This window comes from Diceros bicornis, chromosome 28, assembly GCF_020826845.1.
Source record: "Diceros bicornis minor isolate mBicDic1 chromosome 28, mDicBic1.mat.cur, whole genome shotgun sequence".
In the NCBI taxonomy this organism is placed as follows: Eukaryota; Metazoa; Chordata; class Mammalia; order Perissodactyla; family Rhinocerotidae; genus Diceros; species Diceros bicornis.
The window spans coordinates 43413484-43439815 of record NC_080767.1 but is presented as its reverse complement, the minus strand read 5'-3'; the positions used below and the strand labels follow the sequence as shown (position 1 = coordinate 43439815).

Here is a 26332-nt window from a genome sequence, read left to right as displayed (position 1 = left end):
GTACAGAATATGAAATGAAAGCTCCTCTGTTTGGGTTTAATATCATATTGGACATGGCAGAAGATAGGGTGAGTGATCCTAAAGCTAGAACCAGAGAACATACCCAATCTGAAGAACAGAGACAATAAAGATTGAAAAAAAGAACTGTGAGACACAACAAGCAAGCAGCATTACATACATTAATTGGAGTCCCAGAAGAAGAAAAGAGAGAGAATGGGACAGAAACAAATACTTAAACACTAGTAAAAATTTTCCCAATTTGATGAAAAACTTTAATGTATACATCAAAGAAACTCAGCAAACCCAAGCAGGACAGGTACAAAGAAAAGTATATTTGGGAACATAATAGGAAAACCCCCAAATCAAGAGAAAATCTTGAAAGCAGCCAGAGAGCGGGTCCCATTACATGCAGGGGACAATGACACAGATGGATAGGAAGTACAGCTGACTTCTCATTGGAAACAATAGAAGTCAAAAGACAATGGAGAGTGATATTTATAAAATATTATAACCTTCAAAAATAAGTATGATAGTTCCTCAAAAAGTTAAAAATAGACTTACTGTATGATCCAGCAATTCCTCTTCTGAGTATAGACCCAAAAGAATTGAAAGCAGGGTCTCGAAGAGATATGTGTACACCCACGTTTATGGCAGCGCTATTCACAATAGCTAAATGTGGAAGCAACACAAGTGTCCATCGATGGATGAATGAATAAGCAAAATGTGGTCTAGCCATACAATGGAATATTATTCAGTTCTAAAAAGGAAGGAAATTCTGACATATGCTGCAACATGGATGAACCTTGAGGACACCATGCTGAGTGAAATAAGCCAGTCATCAAAGGACAGATACTATAGGATTCCATTTATATGAGGTTCCTAGTAGAGTTAGAATCATAGAGACAGAAAGTAGAATGGTGGGTGCCAACGGCTGAGGGGAAGGGGGATGGGGAGTTTGTGTTTAATGGTGACAGAGTTTCAGTTTTACAAAATGAAGAGTTTTCAAGATGGATGCTGGAGATGGCTTCACAACATTATAAATGTCCTTAGTACCACTGAACTGTGGACTTAAAAATGGTTAAGATGGTAATTTTTATAAGTGTATTTTACCACAGTAAAAGAAAATTTTTTAGAGAGGGGGAAGGGGTTACACAAAGGCTGGACTACCAGGAGGTGGGATCCCAGGATCACCTTAAAGTCGGCCTGACACCATAGTCACGTAAGGTCCTTAAATGTGTGAGGAACCCTCCTTCCTGAGGTATTCAGAGTCTCACAGTTACTAGATTTTACCAGATAGTTTTTAGTTGATAACTTTTAATGCTAATTTTCCATCAGGGATACAATATTCAAATTAATATCTTTATTTTAGGATATAAAAATAGCGTTTTTTTCCTTTGTTTTCCAGAAGGCTTTGGAATCATCTTCTCTCCATGATGAAGACAGATGGCCGACACTGGCAGACTGCTTATCTTAAACAATGCAGCAGAGGACTCACTCAAACCATGGTGCTGTGGCACGTCTGGAGGGACGTGAACTCTCACCAGGCCTCCAAGGGCTGGTTCTCCACCCCACCTGCTGCAGCTTCACCCCAAGGCTACCCGCCCCAGGGCCCTGGGCAAATAAGAAGCACCTAGAGCCGGGAGGGGGTATGCACAGGTCACCTGAGAGGGGAGGCACAGACACTCACGCCATCTATGCCATCATGGTAGTGGGTGCCACAAAGGGCAGCAGGCCCGGACTCCTGACCAAGGGCCAGATGGATTGATGACTATCCTGGCAGACACCTGCATGGACAGAGGACACCTAGGTCTAGATGCCCCCTTTCTGGGCCGGAGCGAACCAGGCCAGACGCAAGGCCACAGAGCTGATGCAACTTCTCTTGCTGGACCCCAGCCACGGCTCCGGGAGAGGGCCTCACGGTGGGTTCACACAGCCAAGCGCTGGTTAAATTTCCTGAGCAGGGCATTTTAACTGCAATTGGTTAAGACCGCTGCCTCTTTCCAGGTGTGCTCCTCCTTCATCACACTCTTCCTGGGGCCCACAGAGTGACCACAGGCATTTTGAGGACCCTGCTAAGGGGAACTTGAGTTGGGATGCATTTACCTGGGGTTTATGGGATATTTTTATGTGGTTCACAGTCTTGCTGGCCTGTCCTGGGGCAGGGATGTCTTCTACAGCTGCCAACTACGGGCAAAATACCCAGCACTGGAAGTGTGCAGGAGTGAAAGAGAAACAAGGTTTGTAGCATGAACCAGAAGTGAGTCTGTGCAAAATTCCTCCCATGACCCACCGTGACAATCGTAAGCAGAGAACTCAGTTCTCCCCACACCCGGATAGAATGAGAGTTGTCTCCTCTGACGAATATATTCCATCATGCGGCATACGTGATTCAATACAGCATGTACCTTTTTTCTTTGTGGATGGGGATTGTATTTATCAGAATTCCTATATTTGTGGAGCACAAACCCGTAGGAAAGCTACAGACAGTGGGCACATCTATGCGAAGCCCTGAGCGCTACCCAAACCAACGCCAGTACTAACAATCAGATGCAAATTTGATATGCAAATATGCGAGAGAAAAGTCTGAATCATCTTTCTGTTCTTCCCGTAAAACAATTCTGCAAAGTCGTGATGTAAGATTCAAAGAGAACATAGCCAAAAACGTAAGCAAAAGCATTAAAGAGATGCATTTGTTAATTCATACAAATGTTATTTTGCTGAATTTTGTGATGCTTGTGGCATTTGTCAGTTTTTAAAGTTTATAACTTCTTTTCTCATTATACAAAATTATCGTAAAATAATTGTAAAATATTACATAAGTATTGTAAAATGTATACTTTTTTGTGTGTGTGTGAGGAACATGGGCCCTCAGCTAACATGTGCCAATCCTCCTCTTTTTGCTGAGGAAGACTGGCCCTGGGCTCACATCCATGCCCATCTTCCTCTACTTTATATGGGACACCGTCACAGCATCGCTTGACAAGCGGTGTGTCAGTGCGCTCCCGGGATCCAACCCGGTGAACCCCAGGCAGCTGCAGCGGAGTGGGTGCAGTGCACTTAACCACTTGCGCCACCAGGCCGGCCCCAAATGTATACATTTTGTACATTATATAAAATACATGTTATAGAAAATATTTATTTTTGTAACTAGTTTTGATTTTATAATTTTATGCTTTTTCCCTTAAGGAGTAGATGCTTCTGGCCCCACCAAACCTGCGTCCGCCCCTGGCCCCAGCATCTTTGTATCACGTGAGCACAACTCCAGGGAAACAGAACTTCAAATGACTGCAGGGTGGCAAAATGAAGGCATGAAACAGAAACTAAGTCAACTGCAGAAAAACTGAGGAGGCCTCATTGCCCTTGCGTCCAGCTTGCGCACGTGGCCAGCTCCATCCCCATCCCCAAAGTTCGACCAGGAAGCCAGAGTGGGCCCACCGAGAGAGCCGGGGCGCCAGTTCCCTGGGTTTGCCCAGAATCCGCGCGGTACACACCGCTGGAGTCAGGCCTCCTGTCTCTCTGGCGCCCTCTCCTCCCAGCGGCCTCCCCTTCTCTTCAGTCCTCCCTCCCCTCCCCACGCCCCCTCCTTCGGCTGCGCCCCCTCCCCTCCCCTCCCCGCGCCCCCATCCCCGGCTGCATCCCTCGTCCCCTCCGCGACCCCACTCCCCTCCCCGGGGCCCCTCCCATCCCTCCTCCTCCTCCTCCTCGTCCTCCTCCTCCTCCTCCTCCTCAGGCCTTCTCCCTCTCCCCCTCCTTCCCCCCTCCCCCCGCCCTCCGCGGCCCCGACGTCAGCCGCCTCACGTCGCCCCCTTAGAGGAGCCGGGCGCGGATTGGCCCCGAGCCGCGGGAAGTGCCCGCCCCCCCGGGCCGCCGGCCAATGGGAGCTAGGGGCGGTGCCGAGGCTGGCGCCGGAAGCCGAGCGACGAGGGGACGTCGCGTCGCCGGGTCTCGAGCAGCTGCCGCGGAGCCGCCGGACCGAGCGCCGCGCCCGCCCGCCATGGCCGAGAGCGATTGGGACACGGTGACGGTGCTGCGCAAGAAGGGCCCCACGGCCGCGCAGGCCAAGTCCAAGCAGGTGGGCGCCGCGCGGGCCTCGCCACCGGGGACGGCCGGGCGGGGCGGACGCGGGCGGGGGACAGGGGACCCGGGCGGCGGGCCGGTGGGCGGGGTGGGGGGCGGGCCGGGGCCAGGGACCAGAGGATGGAGGGCGGAGACAGAGGGACGGGGGCGGGGAAGGGGCCAGGAGATGGGGTGGAAGCGGGGACAGGGGCCTGGAGGCAGGGGACTTGGCGACGGGCCTGGGGTACGGACAGGGTGAGGGGACGGGGCCACGGATAGGGGCAGGACACCACGGCGAGGAAGATGGCTGAGCAGGGACAGTCCTGGGTGTACATACGATCGGGGGGCAGGGATGGGTGCGGGGGGCAAAGGCCGGGAGAAAGAGAGGGCGGGGACGGGCGGGGCTCGGATGAAGATGGGGGGAAAGTAGGGCAGAGGGAGAGTCTGGAGACAGGGGCAGAGGATGGGGCAGAGACAGGGCGCGGTGGTGAGGGACTAGGGCGGAGAGGAGGGTGGGCCGTGGACAGGGGCAGTGCCGGATGGGGCGTGAGGGTCAGGGCAGCCTTGGGCCAATGACGCAGGCTGGGGGCGAGGCCCAGGCAAGGTCCGGAGGCTTTAGACGAAGAGGATGGTGAGGACGGGGAGAGGGTGGACTCGTGGCCAGGGACAGTGGGGATGGGGAGGATGGGGGCTGGGGTGAGGTTGTGCGGGGAGAACCCTGGGACGGGCCAGGGTGGGCGACCCAGCAGAAGGTCTCCTCCCGGGCGGCATTCGCCTGTTTGTGCTGATGCCTGGCCGGTGGGATGCCGCTTGCAGAGCCCCCAAGGTGCTTTGGGGACTGTAGGGAGTCCCTGGGTGGAGGTGGCTTAGAGACCCAGTGTGCAGGTGGACGCTCCTTCCCCATTTTGCAAGGGTAGACAAGCGGCCTGAGAGGCACTTGGGGCCCGAAGGTTCCAGTCTGGCTCATCCGTCCGAAGTTCATGTGTGGGTCCGACATAAGCGGGAGAGGGCGGTTCAGTCACTGCCCTTGCTCAGATTCTACTCTCAAGTAGCGTTGGGCCAGAGCCTTGGACCCAGTGCCGGAGGCTTGGACTCAGTGCTCAGTCTGGGCCAGGACTAGCTGTGGCCCTGGTGACCAGCATTCATTGACCTGCACTGGGCTTATTGGTTGCACTGTCAAGACCAAGTTCATTCTCCTTTTCTTTCGAAGGAAACTTAGTACCCATGAGCTAGGAGTCGTGTGAACGTGTCTAGAAATCGTCTTTGAGTATGTTACACTTAGACTGTCCCACAGTCATTTCTCTGAAGCACCAAGAAATACCTTAACATTCTGCGGCTGTAGATGATGGTGATGTGTGGGGGTGGGGGCTGCAGGCTCTCGTATTGGGAGCAGGTTCCCTGAGGAAGGCCAGACCAGGCAGCCTGACGTTCCTTCCTGCTTTTGCAGGAGCATCTAGTGGAGAAGTGAATCTATTTCAAGTGTGGGTTTCTGAAAGGAATCCAGTAGCATGTCTTTCTCAACAGCTAAGAAGTGAGCTGTTTCTCTTTCCCTTATTGGTAGTTATTTGGGAGGTGCCTGGATAGTTGGTTGTAGAGGGGCTTTGCACACAGAGCTTGGGTTTTAAACCCAGCATTGCATGCTGGTCCGAAAAAGTACCTGTCGTGTGGTGGGCAGGCAGCACAGTGCTTGAGGGCGTGAGCTCCGAGCTGGATGCCTGGTCTTGGAGAACACGGGGCCTTAGCAGTGCGCTGACTGGTGTGTGCCAGACACTGCCAGAGCTAATGTTGACCACGCACACAAAAATTTTTCTCATTTTCTAGGCTATCTTAGCGGCTCAGAGACGAGGAGAAGATGTGGAGACTTCTAAGAAATGTAGGTATTTGTGTTTGCACTAGCAAAATGAGGGTGTGCTCGGGGTTCATCTCCATAGACGTGTGGGTAGTGCCCCCAGGGGTGTCAGGGTGGCTGCCGCAGCTAAAGCCACTACAGAGCTGGGAAGTGTCTAGGATCTTATCAGAACAGCTGTGGTCAGCATAGGTCAGGAGGGGTCCTTCCCCCCCGCTTCCTGTAGCTGGGGGAAGATTCTGGGCTCCACGCTCTCAGGTCTGTGAAGTTCCCTGTACTTTGGGCGACCTGGCTTCCCACATCACCCTGGGCACGGGGCACCTGTGGGGCCTGGTTCCCGTTCTGAAGTGGCTTTCCTTCGAGTTTGTCGCAAACTGTCTCCTGTGCTCTTGTCTGACGCTGGTCCAGGGGCTGCTGGCCAGAACAAACAGCATTCGATCACCAAGAACACAGCCAAGCTGGACCGGGAGACAGAGGAGCTGCACCACGACCGGGTGACCCTGGAGGTGGGGAAGGTGATCCAGCAGGGCCGGCAGAGCAAGGGGCTGACGCAGAAGGACCTGGCGACGGTGAGCATGGCGCGTCCTCTCCTCCCAGGCTCTGGTCGGGTGGGCGGGAGGCCAGTGTTCAGGAAGCATGTGTGGCGCAGGCTCTGCCCGCCTGGAGCCTCAGGCTTCAGTTGCCCTTGCCCCTGGGACCCCGAAGGCCTCTGGGGAAGCCATGTGAGGCCAGCTGTAACCACTCACGTGACATGGCTTTGCACACGTGTGGACCCCAGAGCCTCCGAGAGCTGCTGTCCCCTACGGCCCTTGGCCCACGCTGTCTGGGGAGGCGGTGCCTTGGGCGTCTCAGCTGGGCGTGGTCTAGTTTTGCAGCATCTCCTCGTTGAACTGACATGTACAAGGTATGTCTTTTCTTTAGAAAATCAACGAAAAGCCACAGGTCATTGCGGACTATGAGAGCGGAAGGGCCATTCCTAATAACCAGGTTCTGGGCAAAATCGAGAGAGCCATCGGTGAGTGTCCTTCGGGCCTTCGCTGGGTCTTGGCTGCTGTTGCCTGCCCCGGTGCAAGGTGGCCACTCTTTGGGTGGGGTTGTGAGGATGATGCTCAGGAAGACCCCTGGGGCACGGAATTCTCGGAGCCTTAAGAAAATTCCCACAAGTGAGTTGTGTCTCGGCTCCCTTTCCTTTCCAGTGTTTTCCACTGTCCCCCCTTTGCTGTTGGCCCATGCCCTCCTCTGAGCTGTGGACCCAGGGCTCAGTGGCCCTCCTGTCCAGGCACTGGCATTCTTCCCCTGGTGTGGGTCACATGTCACATTCTGCTCCCGTGTGCCCGTTTGTGGTGTCAGTGTGGTACCCAGGGCGTGGGGCTCCCAGAGCACCCCGGTTTTAGTTCTAGCAAGGGACGTTCACTCTCTTCCGTTGAAGATTGGTAGGTGCAGGCTCTTAAAGGTTAGCCATATCAGTCGTGTCTGATCTGAGAGCCGGGCCAGGAGTGGGGGTGGTGCTAGGCCCTCCCCACCTCCCTCCTTCCTGTGATAGAGGTGGGGGAAGGGAGCTGGTGCTCAAGGGGGAGTGTGGGCACCCGCTGCTGCTTCAGGCCTGATGGGTGGGGACGCTGCGGGGCCACCCTGTACCTTGAAGTTCCAGGGTGGGGGCTGCAGTGGTCAGTGGGCCGATGGCTCTTTCAGGCCTCAAGCTCCGGGGGAAGGACATTGGGAAGCCGATCGAGAAGGGGCCAAGGGCGAAATGAACACAAAGCCTCGAAATCAGTGCGTTCCGGCTGATCTTGTCTGGCTGGTTCCCCTTGGCCACCAGCGCCAGCGTGGGTCCCTTCACGTGGCTGAGCGGAACATGGGGTGTCAGCCCTGCCCGGGAACCCCTCTACTCATCCTTGCTGTCAAACAAACAAACAAAACCTTGCAAAGTGTGTGCTTCTCCTGATTTTTTTCCTTCTCTACCCCATCCCTCAAGTTTGGGTGTAAAACCCTGCCTTGGCGTCTATCCAGTTGAGGGGTGGCTTCTGGGGGGACTGTGAATGGGAGCACCTCACACAGGCGGGGTGGGGCAGGGTGGGGCGGGGTGGCCCGATGCGTCCGGAAGAGAGAGGTGCCGTCTCTAGTCTGGCTTTTAGAGAAGGTAATAAATGTGTGTTGTCCTTCCTGCTGATGGTGAGTCGTTGGTGTCCAGTCTCGTCTGTCAGGCCTCCAGCCGCGAGGAATGGAGTACCTGGCTGTGCAGGTGTGGCTGTCACCCCTCCCCGAGGACATCCATGCCCAGTGGAGTCTTCCAGGCAGGGTGGTGTCCACATTTCCTATGTGAAAGATCAGAGCCTGGACCCTCCCTGGGTTAGAAAGCCTCAACTCTGTGTTATTAGACGAGGCTGGTGTGTGGGTGCACCAGGGACCACGACACACTTCTAGGGGGGCCGCCTTCACCCTCAGACCCTTTGACGCTCGGAGGGCAGGCACCTCAGCTTTGCCTTCCAGTGACCTGTTCAGGGGCATCATGGGAACATCAAGTGACCTCTGCTTCGAGATGCATCATTCCAGAGACCACTTGGACCTTCGTCCTGGGACAGTCGACACAGGGACCTTTATAATGGGACAGTGGACACGGGACCCTTACTGTGGGGTGGTGGACACGGGGGCCTTTGTTGTGGGATGGTGGACATGGGGATCTTTATTTGGAACCGTGGACACGGCAGGACCCCCCACCCTGAGCAGCTCCACACCATGTTGGGCCCGGCTAAGTGTCTGCTGCTCAGTCTGTTGCCTGCACCTGTGGGGTTTCTCTGTCCTCAATCTGATGCAGAATCACCCAGCGCAGCGGGGCTGGACAGGGCGGCTCAGATTCCCACCCGGTTGGGAACTGCAGGCTGGTCCAGGTGTTGGGGTGCCGGCCTTGCTTGGGGCCTTGGCTTCTCAGGGTCCTGCTGTGTCTGCCTCCTGGTGCCTCCAGCCCCTGTTTCTGTCTGGTGTGGCCTGCCTGTTTTCTGTCACCTGAGTCACTGAGACACGTGGGAGGTGCCCCCAAGCAGTCCACTCGGCCAGGTTAGGTCGGATCTGGGGTCCTGAGGAGCCCACTTTCTTGCTGACAGGCAGGGCAGGACGCACAGATCTCGGCTGGTGAGCGGGGGCTGCCCTCATGGGCCAGGGTGTTTATTGTTGGGGTGAGGACCGTGTCCAAGGTGGTTGTCTGTGTAGGGTGGGGGACGTGGGGGCTCAGTGCGTCCTGGGGGTGGGGGGAGCTCCTGTGAGGAGTGTGGGTCTTCTCTGGGTCGTCTACTGGTCATTGGTGACTGACGCCGGCAGGATGACGCCATCCTAGGGGGGAGGAGAGGAGCTTGGTGACCAGTGGGCAGCGGGGCAGCTGGGAGGGTCCTGTCCCACCCCTCTCTGTTATCCGCACTCAGGCCGAGGGCTGGGCGCACTGGCTCCTGCCTGCCCGTCCCCACCCAGGGGCTCCTACCGCGTTGAAGAGAATGTTGTCAAAGCCAGGGGCCACGGTCGCCGTCTCACCCTCGAAGGGGTAGCCCCCCTTCTTCCACAGCCAGTGCCGTCCCAGGACCACCAGGAGCACGAGGAGAAGGAGGGCGCCGCCAACCACAGCTGGCACAGACACGGCCATTGTCGTGTTCCCTGTGGGTGCAGGGCACATGACCTCAAGACTTGTGCCCTCCCTGTCAGCCCCATGCCCGAGGCCGAGGAGGATGCCTGGGGCTGGCCTGTCCCTGCACCCGCAGCGGCTTTGGGGTTCACTCTTTAAAGGAGGGTCGCCGGTTGTGCCAACACAAGGCTCCAGGCTGAGGCTGGGACCTGGCAGGCCGGTGGCTGCTGTCGACAGACCTGGGGACTCATGACCCCAGGCTGGACTGCCCTCGTGGTGAAGCAACAGCAACAGCAAGTGCTCCACGAAGGGGCCGGCTGCGGTCTCTTGTCTGACTGGGCCCCTCCTCCAGGGTCCAACCCCATCCTGGAGCAGAGGCCTGGGGAGGGGCCAGTGCCAGCTGACACGGCTCCTGAGGGACCAGGCACAAGTGATGGTCCAGCCCAGGAGGGGAGGGGACAGTGGGCCGAGGGAGGGGACAATGGGCCGAGATACAGGGCTCCACCCTGGCAGCTCTTCTGGCCTCTCAGGCCAGGAGCAGGGCTGCTGGCAGCCACATGGGCCACAAGCTGCCGAGCCCGTCAGAGGCCCAGGCCCAGACCCAGAGCAGGGCCGCCGGCCTGGGCAGGGCTCACCTTGGCTTGGTGCAGGCAGCTGGCAGTGCTGCCCAGCCAGATACTCGATGTCATCCAGGGCAATAGGCCCCAGGGCTGGCTGGCCACCCAGAGTGGCTTCAAACACGATCTGCCCGGGGGTGGAGAGAAGAGGCTGTGTAGACTCGAGGAGGATGGCCCCTGCCTGAGGCCTCCTGGCCCCGTGTAGCCTGGCCTCACCTGGAACTCCTCGGTGCTGGCCACCTCCACGTGGCCTTCCAGCCACTGGTGCCGCAGGCGCCCGCCAGCACCCCACACGGCCAGCTGGCCCCGGGCACTGCTCAGGAGCACCCTCAGCTCGCCCTTGTCTGAGAGCAGGGGGCCAGGGTGGGTCAGGTCCTCGACCCAGCGTGCGACGAGGCTGCCCCTGGGCCCTGCTCCCCCCACTGCCCAGGCAACCCACGCTGCTCCGACTCACAGAAGTGCTCGGGAAAGCCCACGTGGTACCAGAAGCGGAGGCAGGAGGCCTTGGTGGCAGGCAGAGGCTGACTGCGCAGCCAGGCTGCCCGGCCCCCAGGGCCCAGCACGCCAGTTTCAAAGAAAGCAAAGTGGCCTGGGAATGAGAGAGGGTGCGTGCCTGGCTGACCAGACGGAGCTGCGCCCCCGATCTGTGGCCTCTGACCCTGATGGGAACCTGAATGAGCCAGGCTGGTTGGGCCAGGTTGGGGCCGGGCATGTGCCCCTGGGTGTGTGTGTGTCTGGGACCCCTTCCCCAGCTCAGACCCACCTGCGTCCGTGCCCAGGGTGTGGTCCACAGGGGGCTGGGGGTAGCGGGAGGGTGTGGCTCCACTGCTCCAGTCCCAGCTGTACCTGCCCAGGCCGGGCCAGGGCAGATGGCTCCAGCCACACAGGCCAGCCTCAAAGTCACAGGAAGCTGCAAGATGTGGGCAGTGAGCAGTGCTGCCTCTGCCCCCGCATCCCTGGGGCACCATCCCTGCTGGGGGCTGGGGCCAGGCCAGGCGTCTTGGGGTTGGCACGGAACTGGTACCACCCATGAGCCATAGCGGGTCCTGGGGCCTGGCAGAGGGCTCCCACCTGGCCGAGGGCAGGGCCCATCCTGGAGGAGCAGGTCGTCCAGAGCGATGTAGGAGCGCTCCACGCCGGCGGCCACTGCCTCAAACACCACCTGGGCAGATGGGAGTAGGGTAGCCTCATGCCCAGTCTGGAGCCCTTGGGGGTGAGGAAGGCCCCACCCTGCGCACTCACCCTCCAGGTCTGCTCAGCCTGCACGTCCACGCTGCCCAGGCGCCAGGCAAACCCTCCGTGGGCGCTGATGCTGAGCACCTGGTGCCTCTCGGCCTCCTCCATGTGGACCTGCAGGGTGCCTGCCACACCAAGCAGCCCGCCCAGATGAGCAGCGGTGGGGGAAGAATGGCCGCTCAGGGCCCCTGCAAGCCGGGGTCGGGGCTCCCAGGTGGCTTTGGCACAGGGCCTGTGGGGACCCCTCAACCTCTCCTCCCAGCCGCCCCTCACCTGGGTTTTGGAGGCTCAGGTGGTACCAGAAGGTCAGGCAGGCAGGCTGGGCCAGCGGCCTGTGCTCCTCTGAGGTCAGGGAGGCCACGTGGCCACGGGGCAGGGCCTGTGGGCTCATGTCCACCACCATGTAGTGCCCTAGGAGGTGCCAGCGTCAGCCTGCCTGCCCTGGCCCCCCGCCCTGCCCCCAGCCCCTTGGCCTCCTCCCCAGGCCCGCACCCTGAGTTGTCTCTGTGGTGTGGTCAGCACGGGGGCCCCAGGCGGTGTGGCCTGTGGCACTGGCCTGGCGCGTCCAGAGGCCCTGGCTCCCAGTGGAGAAACCACAGGCTGAGTCCTCGAAGGAGCAGCGCTTGGGGGCCCAGCAGGGCCCAGGCCGCACAGCCACGTCGTCCAGCGCCATGGTGCCGTGGTAGCCATCCCGGAGGCCCTCGAACAGCAGCTGGGGGCGGAGGGTGTCAGCCTGCTGGGGCCTTGCCCTGCCTCCCACCGCCCGGGCACCTGACCTCACTTGGTATTTGGTGCCGGAGTCCAGCTGGTGGTGGAGGGTGGCCCAGGCCTCATGCCAGCGGTTGCCGTGGGTGCCAGACCGGGACCACAGGAGTGTGTCCGCCTCCCCATCCCGTCTCATCACCAGGCGCAGTGTCCCTAGAGGGAGGGCAGGGTTTGGAGGGGGCCAGACCCCAACTTCTGATGGCTTCCCGCCCCCTCCAGAGCCCCTGAGGGGCCAAGAGACAGACCTCGAAGCCCTGCGGGGTCACTTACCGACCTGGGGCCCGTAGAGGTGGTACCAGAAGGAGAGACACTGCTGAGGGGCCGCCGGCACCTGGGGCTGGGTGAGCAGGTGGGCACCAAGGCCCCGGGCTGGGGGATCTGTGGGGTCCAGGAGCATGAAGTAGCCTGCAGGGGGGACTCAGGGGTGAGCTGCAGATACACCAGGCTCCAGGAGGGCACAGCCCAGTGTGAGAGTGGTGCCCCCACCCCCATGTCTGGGAGCCCCCTGAGCTGAGAACCTCCCTCTGAGTGCCCCCCGGGGTATGGGAGTCCCCCCAGTCTGGGAGCTGCCCCCCCGGTCTGGGCGCCCCACTCTACCTTGGCCTGTGGTGTGATCGTACCCAGGGCCACGGCTCTCCATCCGGCGCCAGTGGGCATCTGTGAGGTGGCCGGTGTGCCAGCCGCACGTGTCCCGCTCAAAGTTACAGGAGATCTCTGGGGGTGGGGCTGTGGGGTCAGCACATTCCGCCCCAGCCCCGCACCCCTCCTGAGTCCTGACAGGGTGGGGAGACGTCCTCGGGAGTGGGGGCGCCCCGGGACCCCTCCAGGTGGTCTGGGTGGGAGGCGCCTGGGTGGGGACTGGGAGCGACGGGAAGGACCTGTGTCTGTCTTGCTGGCCACTGTGGAGCTGCAGTCCTTCATGATCACATTGTCTACCCCGGCGCCCTGCTGCCCAGGGCCGTCCAAGTCCACCAGGCCGACAAACTCCAGCTTCATGGGGGGCATGAGGAGGGGGCTGTTAAGTTGGGGCTGTTAAGTCAGGGCTGGCTCTGTGCCCCACACCCCAGGCTGCCTTCCTCACCCGGAAGGGCCGGCGGCGTGCCCCAAGAAGGACCGTGTCCACCTTCCAGCTTCCACGGCTGCTGCTCGGGGCCTGCCACACCAACTCGCGGTGGCCGTCCTCCACCACGACCAGCACCAGGAAGCCTGCCGAGGGGGCCACTGTGGGTCGCCCGGCCTATCCCCCCCCCGCCACCTTCAGGGCACACCATGGGAGCTCTCACTAGCCCCAGGGCTGGGCAGAGGTCCGGAGGGATGGCGGTACCTTGCGGGTGACTCTGAAAGTAGTAAGCCATGTGGAGTTCACAGTGGGGGCCTGAGGGGCCCAGGGCGGGTGTGAGGACCCGGCCCTCTGCTCTCAGCTGCCCCCAGGCCCTCTGCATGGACAGGAAGTGCCCTGGGGAAGAGCGAAGCCACTCAGAGCCCATTCCTTCCAGGGACCCCCAACTCAGAGCCCCTCCCTAGTGAAAAGAGGCAGAGCGGGGAACCCCTCTGGGGTACATCTCACAGGCAGGCTCCAGGCTGCCCTGGATGGGAGACTCGGGCCTCACCAGCAGCAGCCCCGCTGGCATCGGTGCTAGGGCCTCCGCTCTCCTGGGCCAGGAGATGCCCCCACTGCAGCCGCCCCACGCTGGCGTCTTCCCAGCCCCCAGCCGTGGGGGATTCAAAGTCCGTGGTGCCTGCAACAGCAGGGGCCCCGCTCAGCTCTTGCAGTGGGGAGTGTCTGGAGGAAGGGAGGACCCCCGCCGGGCTCTGACTGCCCCTCACCACATTCCTGCTCGTCCTCGCCCCCTATGCACTGCTGCTGGAAGTCACAGAGCTGCTCCGGGGGGACACACAGTTCCCCACAGGAGAGATGTCCTGGTTCGCAAAAATCCCGGGGCTGCAGGCTGGGCGGCTGGGGCCAGGGTGCTGGGGCCCAGAGCCCCGGAGGCAGGCCAGACACCACTGTGGGGGCAGAACTGGGGTCAGGCTGGGGTGGTGGAGGTGGGGGATGCTGTGCTTCTCCTGGCAGGGAGGGGCTTAGCAGGCTCACCGGGGACTGGTTTGCAGTGGTCCGACAGGATGAGGTCATCCAGGCCCACGACGCCCCCTGGCCCTGTCTGCCCAGCCAGAAGGATCTGAGGGCAGAGGGGGCTCAGGGGGTGCCCCAGCACCCCTCTGTCATCCCTGCGGTCTGCTCCCTCACGCCGTCTCCCCGTCGACCCACACCGTCTACATCGTCTGTCACTGGACACTCTCCGTCACCACCCCCACAGCCCTCAGGAGGGGCTCCTCCTTCCCTCCCGCCTGTTCCCACAGCTCCTAGACAAGCCAGCCGGCCTCCTGCTGAGGCAGCCTGGCCAGCCCCATGCCCGGCCCCTGAGCTCCCTTCCCCTGCTCTCGGACGCCCGGACCTCCTTGCCTCCCCCGCACCACTGCCCTCGCCGGCCTCACCCGGAAGGGGTGCTTGCTCTGGATGTCAACCCGGTCTCGGACCCAGGCGGCCCCCAGCTCTCCGTGGCGCCTGCGCAGCAGGACGGGGGCCCGAGGGGCGCCAGGGCTCTGGCTCTGCAGGAGCAGCTGGAGGCTGCTGGCCTCGGAGCCGTGCAGGTAGTGATAGAAGATGAGCTGCAAAGGGACCGAGGATCAGTGGAGACTCTCTGGGGCCCAGGCAGCAGGGACAGGCAACCCTGCATCCCCGCCTCTGCCTGCCTCACCGAGCAGTTGTGGGGGCCTGAGGCTTGGAACTCGGGGCTGGAGAGGATAGCGGGGGTGCTGGGCTCAGCCACGGAGACCAGGAAGGAGCCTGGGGAGACAGCAGGCGTGGGCCGGGGTGGCTGCGGGTGTTGTGGGCTGGGGCAGCAGCCAGGGGTCCCCGGTGGGCCTCACCCTGCGCACTGTTCCTGCTGTGGTCGCGGCGTGGCCAGGCAGGGCATTGGGGGCCGCTGGCGCTGTGGTTCCGGGCCCAGCCCTCCGAATGGTTCCACAGGCCCAGGCCCGTCTCAAAGTTGGTGGCCATGTGGTGGCCTAGGGTGGGAAGTGCAGTTCAGGCCACTGAGCTGGGCCTCTTGCCTAGGTCCCAGGCCGTATGACTCCAGCTCCAGGTGGATACTAGCTACCCCCCCAAGAAGGACCGCACCAAGGGATAGGCCCTCCCGGATTCTCTGGATGATTCTGCAGCCCCCAGGCCGGCTCACTGCAGGTGGGAGTGTCCTCATCTGAACCGTCCCCACAGTTGTCCTCGCCGTCACACAGCTGGTGGGGCTCCACGCAGGCCTTGTTCTGGCAATGGTGATGGCCCAGGGGGCAGCGCGACTGGGGGGCTAGGGTGGGGGAGGGTTAACCCATCACCGTGGCCCCAAGACCCAGGGGCGGGGGCAGCTGTGGGGGAGGCTCAAGACCATCTGAGCTGGGAAAAAGCAGTGAGGGGCTCCCGCTAACCCACTGCCCCCTAGGTGTGGGTCCACCGCACAGGGGCCTTACTAGGCAGTCCACAGCCCCAGAAGGCCACGTCGTCCAAGGCCACAGTGCCCCTGTGGGTGGCATTTCGGGTGGCAGAGAAGGTTACCTGAAGAGAACGGGGCCCTTAGGACCTTGGTCAGGGCTCAGACCCTCCCTGCTGCCCCCACCATCCAGGCCAGCCCCCAGCTCACTCGGAAGTCGCCCTGGACGCGGCCGGTGGCTACCACCAGCTCTTGCCAGCCTGGGCCCCAGGGCCCGGAGCTCTGCCACAGGGTCAGTGTCTCGGCGCTGTGGGTCAGCTCCAGCCGCAGCTCAGCCACACCTGCAGCAGGGGGCCCCGGGGCAGCTTAGGCCCCCGGTGGCTCCAGCCTGCTGGCTGTGCCCTGTCCCAGGACACCTTGCCCCTCCTTTGGGAAGCCCGCCGAGTCTGCAGCAGCCTCCCTTCCTTTTCTGGTCTCTCCCCTCTGGGCCCCCGACCCGGGTTGTGGGTCCTGGGCATGCACCTCCAGAGGCCACGTGGTACCAGAGCCTCAGCTCACAGGTGGGGGCCGCCTCGTGCAGGGTTGGGGAGCGCAGGGCTGCGGTGGATGCCTCCTTCCCCTGGTGGGTGCCAACAGCCACGTACCAGCCTGGCGGGCCGAGAGATCAGGAGACGGGGCAGGAAGCAAAGAGCCAAGGGGGTGGCATGGAGACCCGCCTAGGCCTCACCCAGGTCGGTGCCAAGAGTGTGGTCCGCGCGCGGCCCTGGATCCTCAAGTGCAGCTCCTGCCCGGTCTCGGAGCCAGCTGTAGCCGGAGGTGCTGATGTCCCGCCAGCCACAGGAGTCCTGCTCGAAGTCGCAGACGAAGGGGGTGCCCTGGGTGGGTGAGGCCCTGTGGTAACCTGGGAGAGCGGGTGGTCAGGTGAGCTGCCCACAGGGGACTGGCCCTGCCCACTGCCCCCAGCCCTGGCTCACCGCACTGCATCTCGTCGGAGCAGTCCCTGCAGTCACACACGAAGTTGCACACAGCCTTGCTGGGGGTCCTGCAGTGGTTGGGGACCCAGGCCCAGCCTGGGGACCCTACTGCCAGCAAAGAGACAGCCAGGTGGCCTGGGGCAGGGTGACCATCCCATCCTGGTTTGCCTGAGACTGTCCCATGTTCCAGAAACCCCTCAGACCAGGGCAGCCCAGAAGGTTGGTCACCCTGCTTTGTGGCCCAGGCCAGGAGGTTGGGCAGGGAGGGGTCTGGGTCCGTGGTTGGGGGGCCTGGGACCCACAGAGAGCTGCCAGCTGGGGGCACCCTATCAGGGCCAAGCAGAGCACCTCTGGCCCCAGAGAGGCTGCTGCAAGTCAGGACGGGAGATGTGGGCATGTGCGGGACCACAGGCCCCCGCCACGGGAGACCTCCTGGGGAAGGGAGCAGGAGCCCAGCAGGGAATTGGAGGGGCTGCCAGGAGGGTGCCCCCCAAAGGAATGGATCAGTGGGTGGTTCAGGGCTCTCAGGCTCCATCCCGTCCCAGAGCGGCAGACTAGCATCTGCCTACAGGGCCCTCTTGCCTGGGGCCCTGGGTGGAGACTGGGGCCAGGGAAAGCAGAACTCTTGCCCCTTCCCCCGTGGGACAACCCCAGGACCCCAAGGGATCGGTGTGGGCCTTGCACCACCCCTTCCCTGGAGGCCCAGCACCTGAGCCCCTGGCCGGCCCTGACTCAGGAGCCGGACCCGACGACTCACCCAACAGCAGGACCAGGGCAGGCAGGAGGTGCTCAGGCAGAGGCATGGTGTGAGGCCAGAGGGAGTGGGGCCGAGGGCCAGTGCTTCCTGAGGGGCAGCCTGGTGGGGACTTTGCCAGGTTTTCAGCCTGTGGCCCTGCAGGCTGACTCTGCTTTAACTGGAGAGTGGGGGCTTGGCCCCTTCTGTACCTGTGGCCCCTCAGCGAGCCCCACCCTGTGCTGACAAGCATGAACATCCGGCTGTAAATGCATCCAGGAGAGGGGCCCCTGGCCTGGGCTGGCTCCCACCTTGCCCAGCTCCTTCAGACCGAAGGTCAGGCCCTGGTGGGGGCCCCCATGGAGGCAGTGCTGGGGTGGCAGCCACTTCTCTTGGGCCTCAGTCCCCATGGGGCTGTGAACAGGAGCCCAGCATGGGCAAACCACTGCCCTGCCTCGGGGGCCCCTAGCAACCCGGGCATCATCATTCTGTGTTCCTCAGTCTGTGGGCTCCTTTTGCTTACTCACTTATAAACGATGCTCATTTATTCACTGACAACTGTCCTGAGCAGCATGGGCCGGGCGCTGCCAGGCACAGGGTCCAGATGAGCCTGGGGCCTCTGGTTCTCCCCACACAGACCCCCAGTGGAGGGTACAGAACAGGCTCTGCCTGCAGTTTACGACTGTGGGACCTCGGGAGCCTGTCTCACCGAGCCTGTTTCTCATCTGTAAATGGCGGTCATGATAGCACCTGCCTGGAGAGGCCACCGTGACGCCCCAGCAAGCTCACAGGAGACGCGCACAACAAGATGGTAGCTGTGACGAGGGGCACCCACGCTCATGGCGAGCCACGGGGATAGCCGTACCTCAGCTGCGCCTGGCTCTGCCCTCCCCCCATGCCACTTGCACTCCCCACAGCCCAGCCCCGCACAGCCCTGCACCGAGAAGAGGGGAGGAGCATCCTGGGAGAGGGGCTCCCAGCTCCAAGTCTGAGGCCCTGCCTGTTCAGTTTGAGTGGGAGCAGGTGGCTGCAGGGCAAGGGCCACGGGACCTGATCTTGGAAGCAGAGAGTGGTGGGCCACTTCACGTGTGACCTCAGCTGGCAGATCACTTGGGGACACTGATGTCAGCTGACCTGCCTCACACACTGGGATGGCACCCCTGCCTGAGCCAGCCCAGTGGACCAGGTGCTAGCTCCTTGTGCAAGGGCTTGTTGGGCCTCCTCCCAGATGTCCTTGGGGACAGCAGCCGTGTGGAGGAGCAATCAGGCCATAAACCAGGCAGCAGCTCAGGGGCCCCGATCAGACCCCACAGGGCTGAGTGTGCACTGCCACTCCCTCGGCCTCCTGGGTGAGGGGCAGCCAGGAGGGGACCCACTGCCCCCAGGGCTTCCTCTGGCTCTCTGCTACCCACCCGCTCTAGTCAGGGGTCTGGAGGAGTGACTAGGGGCAGAGAAGCCAAGACACACAACATCTAGAGACCAGCAGGAGTGACAACGCTTTTAATTTCCATGGGTGAGGTCAACCCAGGCGCTGGGCCAGGCTGATGTCCGTCTCTGAGGCCCAGCCAGGGTGGCACAGTGCCAGGGAGTGCAGCCCAGCTCCTTGGGAGGGGGCCTCGAGGGCAGAGTTCTGAGTGGGCTCAGGAGGGTCTCAGTAACCATCGTCCGCCCAGGTGACCTCGTAGTCAGGGTACCTGGCTTTGATCTTCTCGGTGGAGACGGAGTGCTGGGCACGACCGTAACCCTAAAGAGAGAAGGCAGCTCTTACGGCCCTGTCCTGGCTCTGGGTGTCCCGTCAGCACCGACACCCAGGAGCCAGCTCCAGGAGGGGCCCCAGGGTGGAGCCGAACACTGGTCACCCCTGACCCCCCAGGGAGTTCTTCTGGGGAAATGGGGCTCCCAAGGTGAGCAGACCTTGACAGTGGGCCTGCTAGCCCGAGGCCCGGGCTATTCCAGGTGACAAGAAAGGCTGCGTGAGTGCCCCTGTGTATCCACTGGCAACTTGGTGAAGGGAGAGTGAGGGGCCTCTGAGTGTCACCCCAGTGCTGACTGCCTCAGAGAGCCGGAGGACAGCCACAGCCCAGCCAGGCCTCTTGGGGTGGAAACATGCCTTGTGGAGAATGGGGGAGCTACAGGCCCTGGAGCCAGGGTTCTACAGCTGAGATGGGTCGGGGAACCCCGGCACCCTGGGTCTCCATGCCGGGCAGTGGATGCTTTTGAAAGCGGGTCAGGCAGCTCGCAGGGTGCGTCTCTCACAGCCAGAACCGGGGCCCTTGGCCGCTCAGGCCCAGGGCTGCAGGCTCACCATGGAGTAGCCGTACACGTGGATCTTCTTGTCCTGGCTGTGGTGGGAGATGCGCCCGCCTCCCAAGCACTCGCAGCCATAGCCCTTCTTCTGCATCTCGCCCGATACCTTGTCGAAGATGTCGGCTGGGATGGGGAAGGTGGCTCAGCACAGTGGTCCTCGGAAGCCCAGAGTGTCTGAAGCCCCAGCTCTGAGCAGCTCCTTCACCAGGAGAGGAGCCGCTCCAGGATGGGACCCGATGATAAGGGAGGAGGGGGCGGCCGGGGCGCTGGGACTACGAGACAGGGGTTAGGTCCTGGCAGCCCCTTGCCCTCCAGGTCCCTGAGTTTTCTGGGTCAGCCCAAGACTAGACCTGGTACAGGGTCACCTCCTGCTATGCCCCCTCAGCCCCGCCCCGGGCCCTCAGCCCTGCCCACAGCTGTGACCGGCCCCGCCCACAGACGCCGGTGGCCCCGCCCCGGGCCCTCAGCCCCGCCCACAGGTGCCGGTGGCCCCGCCCCGGGCCCTCAGCCCCGCCCACAGGTGCCGGCGGCCCCGCCCCGTCCTCACCGTGGTACTCGGCCCACTTGTAGCCTCGCACGATCTCTTTGCTCTCCCCGGCCGGGGCCCCGGAGGGCGGCGCCGCATGGACTCGAATCAGCACGTACTTGAAGACGCCGTCGGAGTCGATGTCCACATCGGGGATCTGGGCGAGACCCGCCTCCGCCATGTTCCCGGAGCACGCCCGCCCCTGCAGCCCGCGGCCCTTCCCCCACGCGACCCGGGCTGCGTCGACAGTGCGGAGGGCGGGCTCTGAGGTCCGTGACCAGTCCCGCGGGGCCATGCTGCCTGGGCCCGGAGCCGCAGCCAATCGTGCTGCCGAGTCGCAGCACCGACGGGCCAATCGCTATCCAGCTCCTTGCTGTCCTCACTCCGCTCCGGTCCCACTTAAAGGGGAACGTGGAACCGGGAGTGGGTGGTGATTAAATCCAGCGGACGGAACAGTTCCTGCCCAGCGGGGTCGGGGCAGGTGCCTTTGGAAAGGATTAGGCGGCCCGTGGGACGCGCGCCGGCTCTGATCCCTCCCCTACCGTGACCGAAGGTCCCCTTCCCCCCCGCCTCCCCGCGGTGTCCGAGGGTCTCCCTCCCTGTCCCGTACGATGTCCGAGGGGCTCCCTCCACGTGCCCCAACCGTGTCCGACGGTCTCCCCCCGCGTCCCTCCACCGTGTCCGAGGGTCTCCCTCCCCGTCTCCCACCGTGTGCGAGCGTCTCCCCCCCGCGTCCCTCCACCGTGTCCGAGGGTCTCCCTCCCCCCGTCCCCCCACCGTGTTCGAGGGTCTCCCTCCCCGTCCCCCCCCATGTCCCACTCCCCCACAAAATGAGGCAGCAATGTCTACATTCGAGTTGTTTTACTTGTTCAAAAGCGCTCGCCCTCTGGAAATAATCCCGGTCCTGGTCGTTCCTGGCCGGCCAGCAGGCCAGCAGGCCCTCAGGCGTGGGGCCGAAGGCGGAGGCCCCGGAGCAAAGGGCGCGGCAGCCGAACTTGCGAGGCCACAGGGGCGGGTGGGACAAGCGGGGCGCGTGGCAGATGTAAACACGCGGGGCGGAGGCGGGCGCGCAGGCGTGTGGGGGAGGGAGCAACGGGGCGGGGCACGGGCGGCGACGAGCGCCAGGAACGAGAAGCTGTGGGGCGCGCTGGGGGCTCCAGGAGGGCTCTTGCGGGCGACCGGTCTCGCCCCTTCTCCCGGTCACTCGCCCTCCATGGGGCCCGGGCCGGGGCCAGGGTGCACCTCAGGGGAGGTCGGGGGTCAAGGGCTACCGGATTGTGCGCTCCCGAGGGCCGCAGCCCGGCCGCCAGCACAGGGCACGGCCAGAGAGCGCCCGCGGGGGCGTTTGTGCAGTCGCCCCACACCCCCTGGTGGCCACCTAGTTCGCTCCCGCACCCGCTCCCACCCTCGCTTTCCCCCGCCCGGCTCCCAACTGGGAACGCCCCTCTGCTGTCCTCCCTGTGCCAGCCAGTAGGAGCCCCTCCTGAACCGCATCCTGCCGTTCGCACCACCGTTCTGCCCTGGCACCCGCATAAGGCCATCCTGTCTGGTGTGGGCAGGTACCCTGACTCACGCCCTGCCAGGTCTCAGCTCTGGGCTGGCGCCAGGGCAGCGCTGCCACCCACACCTCTGCTGCCCCCGCCCGATTCCTCCTCCCCTTTAGAGTTTCTTGCGCCTTGGCTGAAGATCTCCGAGTACCTTTCCACGGCTGCTTATCCCAACCCCTCTTGTAGGGCCCAGGCCAGGGCGTCGGAGGGGAGGGGACAGCAGGGCGGGCAGCATCGTCCACGTGCGGGTCCGGCTGTGCCCTCTCCAGCGGGGGCTGGGGCCAGCGAAAACGCACCGCGCAGGGCCCCCGCCGGCCCTGCCCACGAGAGCAGGACGCACTTGGCCTGCAGACACACCGAGGCTAGTCAAGTGTCCCCCAGAGAGGAAAGGCGTCCAGGGAGGACGCACTACAGACCACAGGAGGCTGGTGGAGGGCGTGTTTGAAGGGACGGGACTAGGCTTTGGTGAACTCGGGCTCCTGGACCCGGGCGAACCAGGGTTGGGGAGGTTCCAAGGAGGCCCTGCGACGACAGCGGACGGACGGGCCGGATTTGCGCGATGAGGTCTGCAGTAGTGACTCCTCCGCGTGAAGGCAGGATCGGGCAGTCCTCAGGCCCACCTGACCTCCCAGCTGGGAGCACCAAGCGGCCAAGGACCCACCTCTGGGGAGGTCCGAGAGCGAGCTGGGGGAGTGGGGGAGTCGGCGAGACCGGTCGGCGGGAGTTGCAGGAAGAGGGTAGGGAAAGGCGGGGCATATGGACAACGCCGTGGCGCGGGACGTGGGAGGAGCTTGCTGCCAGCAGGGCGGGGACTGGGGAAATTCGAGGCGGGGCTTCGGGTAGGCCAGGGCGGGGCTCAGGGTGGGCCCTGGGTCGACTGGGCAGGGTCTGAGCGGGCTGGCCAGAGCCTCAGTGGGCTGGGCAGAGGCCGGGGGTGGGCCCTGGGTGGACTGGGCGGGCCGTGAGTGGGCTGGGCGGGGTCTGAGAGGGCTGGGCAGAACCTGAGTGGACAGAGTGAGTCCTGAATAGACTGGGCGGGGCCTGAGTGGGCTGGGCGGGGTCTGAGCGGGCTGAACAGAGCCTGAGTGGACGGAGCTGGGTCCGCAGACTGGGCGGGCCCTGAGTGGGTTGGGCGGACCTCGGGGGTGGGCCCTGAGTGGACGGGGCGGGGCCTGAGCAGAGCCTGTGCGGGCTGGGGGGAGCTCGGGGGTGGGCCCCGGGTGGATTTGGCGGGGTCTGAGTGGGCAGGTGGAGCTCGCGAGTAGGCCCTGTGTGGACTGGGCGGGCTCTGAGCGGGCTGGGCGGAGCCCAGGCGCGCCCCCTCAGCTACATGATGTCGTCCAGTAGGTTGGCGCTGGCCACCCAGTCGAGCGCGCGCGGCTCAGAGGCGGCCATGATCATGCACATGAAGGGCCGGCCGGTGCGCCGGTCCGTGGGGTAGATGGTGGTGGGCGTGAAGCGCCGGTTGGCCTCGACGAACTCGCAGAGCTGTTCGTAGACGCGCGGGAACTCGTGGCGCAGGAAGACACCGCGCAGGCGCAGCTCGCGCTGGATGTGGATGAAGGCCACCTCGCGCGCGCGCCGGCCCGCCTCGCCGTCCTGGTCCAGGCCCGCTGTGCCCGGCGGCGGCGTCAGGATCAACGTCTCCATGTCCGGCTCGCGGCCCCGCGCTGGGGGCGGCCGCGCCGGGCTGCCAGCCGCCAGCGCCACTTTGGCGAACTTGCGCACCGTGGGCCCTGGGCTGCGCGGCGCGGGCGCGGGCCGGGCGGGGGCGCCAGGGGGCGCGGCGCCGGGGCCCACGGCCACCGACACGCTGAGCAGGAAGCACTCGGCCGGCTCGTAGAGGCGCCCGGCGGCCGCCAGCTCGCGCGCGTAGCTGCCCAGGGACGCCGCGTGCGTGGCCAGCTCTCGCAGCGACAGGTAGGTGGGCGACAGCAGCAGCCCCTCGAGGCCGAAGCGCAGGAAGTTGTCTGCCGAGCCGGGGCTCGGGAAGCCCAAGAACAGCACGCCGCGGCCCCGGGACAAGAAGCCGACACGCGCAATGCGCGAGAAGGCACGGTGCACCGGGCCGCTGTCGCGGCAGAACTGCAGCACGTGGCGGCACACGCTGCCCACGCGGCCGTACACGCAGCGCGCCTTGTGCGCGTCCCAGTCCTCGCGGCGGCACAGGCGCGAGCAGTAGTAGGTGTAGCAGCTGTGGCAGGACTTGAAGTAGAGGCAGGCGTTGAACATGGTCTCTGTGCGCCGGCAGCGCGCGTTGGAGCACGTCATCAGGTCGTCCTCGTCGGCGCTGGGCTCCGGGGACCCGTCGGCCGCCTGCCCCGGGCCCGCGGGCTCCTCGGCGCTGCCGGCCGACGCGGGGGGCGAGCGCGGCGCCAGCGCGGGGGCCCCGGGGCCTGGGGGCCGCGAGTCCAGCAGGCGGCGCAGCTGGCGGCCCAGGCCGTCGGCCGCGGGCTCGGGGGCTTGGCCTGCTGGGGGCCGCGAGTCGATGACCAGGTCGGTGATGAGCTCGTCCAGCTGCTCGAGGCTGCGCTGGCGGCCAGAGGTTGGGCCGTCGGGGACTGCGGGCGGAGGCGGCCGCGGGCGGCCCTCGGGCCGTTCCCAGCCCCTGGTGGCGGGGCGCTCGGCGGCGCGCAGGTCGTTGTCGGTGATGGTGATCTCGGGCGTGACATACCAGTTGCGGCCCGGGCCCTCGCCCGCGCGGCCCTTCTCGGACAGCGACGTCTCAGACAGCGACAGCGCCGCGTAGCGTCTGGGCGAGGTGGATAGGTTGACGACCACGGGCGGGCGCCGGCCTTCGGGGGATGCACCCCTCGGCTCCGGCGCCTCGCGCCCCAGCAGGTTTTCATAGCTGCGGCCGCGGCCCAGGGGGTCCTCGCGGCGCGGCCCGGGCGCCAGAATGTTGTCCCAGGAGCGCGAATAGTGGCGGCTGTCGGTGGCCAACCGGGGCGGGCTGGTGCTGGTGCCACCGTGCCACGAGGCGAGCAGCGGGCCGGGGTCCGGGGGAGGCGCCACCTGCAGGGTGCGGTAAGGCCGCGGGCCCCAGTCGCCCCAGGCCAGGCTGCCGCGTGGGTGTGGGTAAGTCCGCGCCAGGGCGTCGCGGTCGCGGTACCGTCCGAAGTCCTCTGTGTAAAAGAGGCGGGCGGCGGGGTGGGCTCGGAGCTCCTCGGGGCCATAGCGGGGGCCGCAGGGCGGGATGTAGGCTCTGGGGGCCTCCCCGTAGTAGGAACGGGAGGGCGGGTCCTGGACCGGGAAGGTGCGCATTTCCCCAGCATAGTAGCCGCTCCCGCGCCGTGGACTGGGCCCAGAGGGCTCCTCAGATGGGAAAGGCCTGGGGTAGTAGCTATCGAAGGGAGGGCCCGGGCTGGCCGTGAAGCCGCCGGGGTGGGCCTCGGGCTCCTCAGTGTAGAAGAACTGGGTGGGGCCCGGCGGGGTGGTGAAGGGCAGACTTCGGCGCTCTGCGTAGTCCCGGGGCCCAGGTAGGGGCCCGTCGCAGTACAGTGCCCGGGGGTCCGCGCAGTACGAGTCAGCGGGGGTGGGCGTGCGCGACATCGCCACGTGGCGAGGCCCGGGCACGGTGAGGCCGTGGAGCTGCGGGGCGGCGCGGGCCCAGGGCGCGGTCTCGGCGGGCCCGCAGGGCCGCGAACCCCGAGCTGCATGCTGCAGCACCGCATCGTCGGGCTTGATGTCGAGGCGGCAGCGGACGTGGGGGGCGGGCCCGGAGGGCGGTTCGGGCGGCGCGCAGCGGCCGGCTGCGGCGCACAGGGGCGCAATGCGACCCGGGCCGCCCCTCTGCGGCTGCAGCTTGATGGGGTGCAGCTCGTTGGCGAGCGCGCGCAGCGCGGGGTACGCAGGTTCCCGGCGCGGCGACGCTTCGGCCCGCGCGGCCCGCTGGGGCTCCCGGCCTCTGCGCGGCAGCACGGGCGGCGACGCGGGCGCGGCCGTCAGGCTCGGGGGCGCGCGGGGCGCGCTCTTGGAGCGGGCGCGGCGTCGGGGCTCGCTGTCGCGGGGCCGGGAGCGCGGCGCGGCGGGCTCTGGGGGCGGCGGCTCCGGGTGGGCCTCCATGGCGGTCCCGTCCAGCGCCTCCAGGAAGTCGAAGCTGCGGCAGTGGCGCTTGTTGAAAGGCGCGGGCGCAGCAGGCCGGGCCATGGAGCGTTCACATGGCGGGCGCCTCGACGCGGGCCCCGGGGCCGCCACCTTGATGTCCTGGTACACGGTCGACACCAGCAGGTCCGGCGGGTCCGTGCGGGTCATCTTAAAAGAGGTCCCCGGGCTGGTGGCTGCCGCTCACTCGGCCTCGCGGGGCTTTCGCCCTGGGAGGAGATGCAGGTCAGGGTGGCTCCTGCGCAGCCTGGGCTCCACTACCCCCCTGCGCTGGCCCGGCTTACCTGGGGCACAGTGGGCAGAGCAGCCCTGGCTGCGGGCCTTGGCCCAGGCCGCAGGCACTTGCTCCATGCTGGCGTCAGGAGCACCTGCAGGAAGAACCCAGCTGTTCAGCCACTCAGGTCCTGCCCCTGCCCCAGACCATCCTTTCTGGGCCACTCTCTGCAGGGATGGGCCAGGTCAGCCAGAAAGGTGATGCCATTGCCGTGGTTTCAGAGCTGCTGCCCCCAGGCCGATGTTCCTGAGC

At 64.2% G+C, this 26332-nt stretch overlaps 4 protein-coding genes across 4 annotated transcripts; 1 reads left to right on the top strand and 3 right to left on the bottom strand.

Annotated features, from left to right (window-relative positions):
* Positions 1-3932: 3932 nt before the first annotated feature.
* Positions 3933-7833, top strand: EDF1 (endothelial differentiation related factor 1). The gene is made up of 5 exons (XM_058524525.1): positions 3933-4072; positions 5878-5929; positions 6311-6471; positions 6824-6917; positions 7595-7833. Exons 1-5 carry the CDS (start codon positions 3995-3997, stop codon positions 7654-7656), a joined length of 447 nt encoding a protein of 148 aa, XP_058380508.1. The 5' UTR covers positions 3933-3994; the 3' UTR covers positions 7657-7833.
* Positions 7834-9187: 1354 nt separating this feature from the next.
* On the bottom strand, positions 9188-16772 carry MAMDC4 (MAM domain containing 4). The gene is given in 29 exon segments (XM_058524701.1): positions 9188-9229; positions 9375-9544; positions 10148-10310; positions 10313-10473; positions 10584-10718; positions 10893-11039; positions 11201-11318; positions 11320-11358; positions 11360-11490; positions 11639-11776; positions 11858-12283; positions 12401-12535; positions 12728-12844; positions 13009-13120; positions 13212-13336; positions 13455-13586; positions 13741-13869; positions 13958-14137; positions 14226-14310; positions 14627-14800; positions 14890-14978; positions 15062-15199; positions 15370-15495; positions 15656-15740; positions 15826-15956; positions 16138-16263; positions 16343-16516; positions 16590-16710; positions 16713-16772. Coding segments are annotated over 29 exon segments (3909 nt in total).
* Positions 16773-18806: 2034 nt separating this feature from the next.
* Positions 18807-20388, bottom strand: PHPT1 (phosphohistidine phosphatase 1). Its single transcript, XM_058524527.1, has 3 exons — positions 20177-20388; positions 19628-19752; positions 18807-19066 (listed from the first exon to the last, which is right to left on the bottom strand). Exons 1-3 carry the CDS (start codon positions 20334-20336, stop codon positions 18974-18976), a joined length of 378 nt encoding a protein of 125 aa, XP_058380510.1. The 5' UTR covers positions 20337-20388; the 3' UTR covers positions 18807-18973.
* Positions 20389-22999: 2611 nt separating this feature from the next.
* On the bottom strand, positions 23000-26091 carry AJM1 (apical junction component 1 homolog). Its single transcript, XM_058524518.1, has one exon. The coding sequence runs from the start codon at positions 25954-25956 to the stop codon at positions 23029-23031; it is 2928 nt and encodes a 975-aa protein (XP_058380501.1). The 5' UTR covers positions 25957-26091; the 3' UTR covers positions 23000-23028.
* Positions 26092-26332: the final 241 nt, after the last annotated feature.

Coding starts and splice junctions, on each gene's coding strand:
- PHPT1 (XM_058524527.1), bottom strand. CDS start 20,336: ATGGCGGAGGCGGGTCTCGCCCAGATCCCCGATGTGGACATCGACTCC. Junction 19,753..20,176: donor CAAGTGGGCCGAGTACCACG/GTGAGGACGGGG, acceptor TCCCCATCCCAG/CCGACATCTTCGACAAGGTA. Junction 19,067..19,627: donor ACGTGTACGGCTACTCCATG/GTGAGCCTGCAG, acceptor TTCTCTCTTTAG/GGTTACGGTCGTGCCCAGCA.
- AJM1 (XM_058524518.1), bottom strand. CDS start 25,956: ATGACCCGCACGGACCCGCCGGACCTGCTGGTGTCGACCGTGTACCAG.
- EDF1 (XM_058524525.1), top strand. CDS start 3,995: ATGGCCGAGAGCGATTGGGACACGGTGACGGTGCTGCGCAAGAAGGGC. Junction 4,073..5,877: donor CGCAGGCCAAGTCCAAGCAG/GTGGGCGCCGCG, acceptor CTCATTTTCTAG/GCTATCTTAGCGGCTCAGAG. Junction 6,472..6,823: donor CGCAGAAGGACCTGGCGACG/GTGAGCATGGCG, acceptor TCTTTTCTTTAG/AAAATCAACGAAAAGCCACA.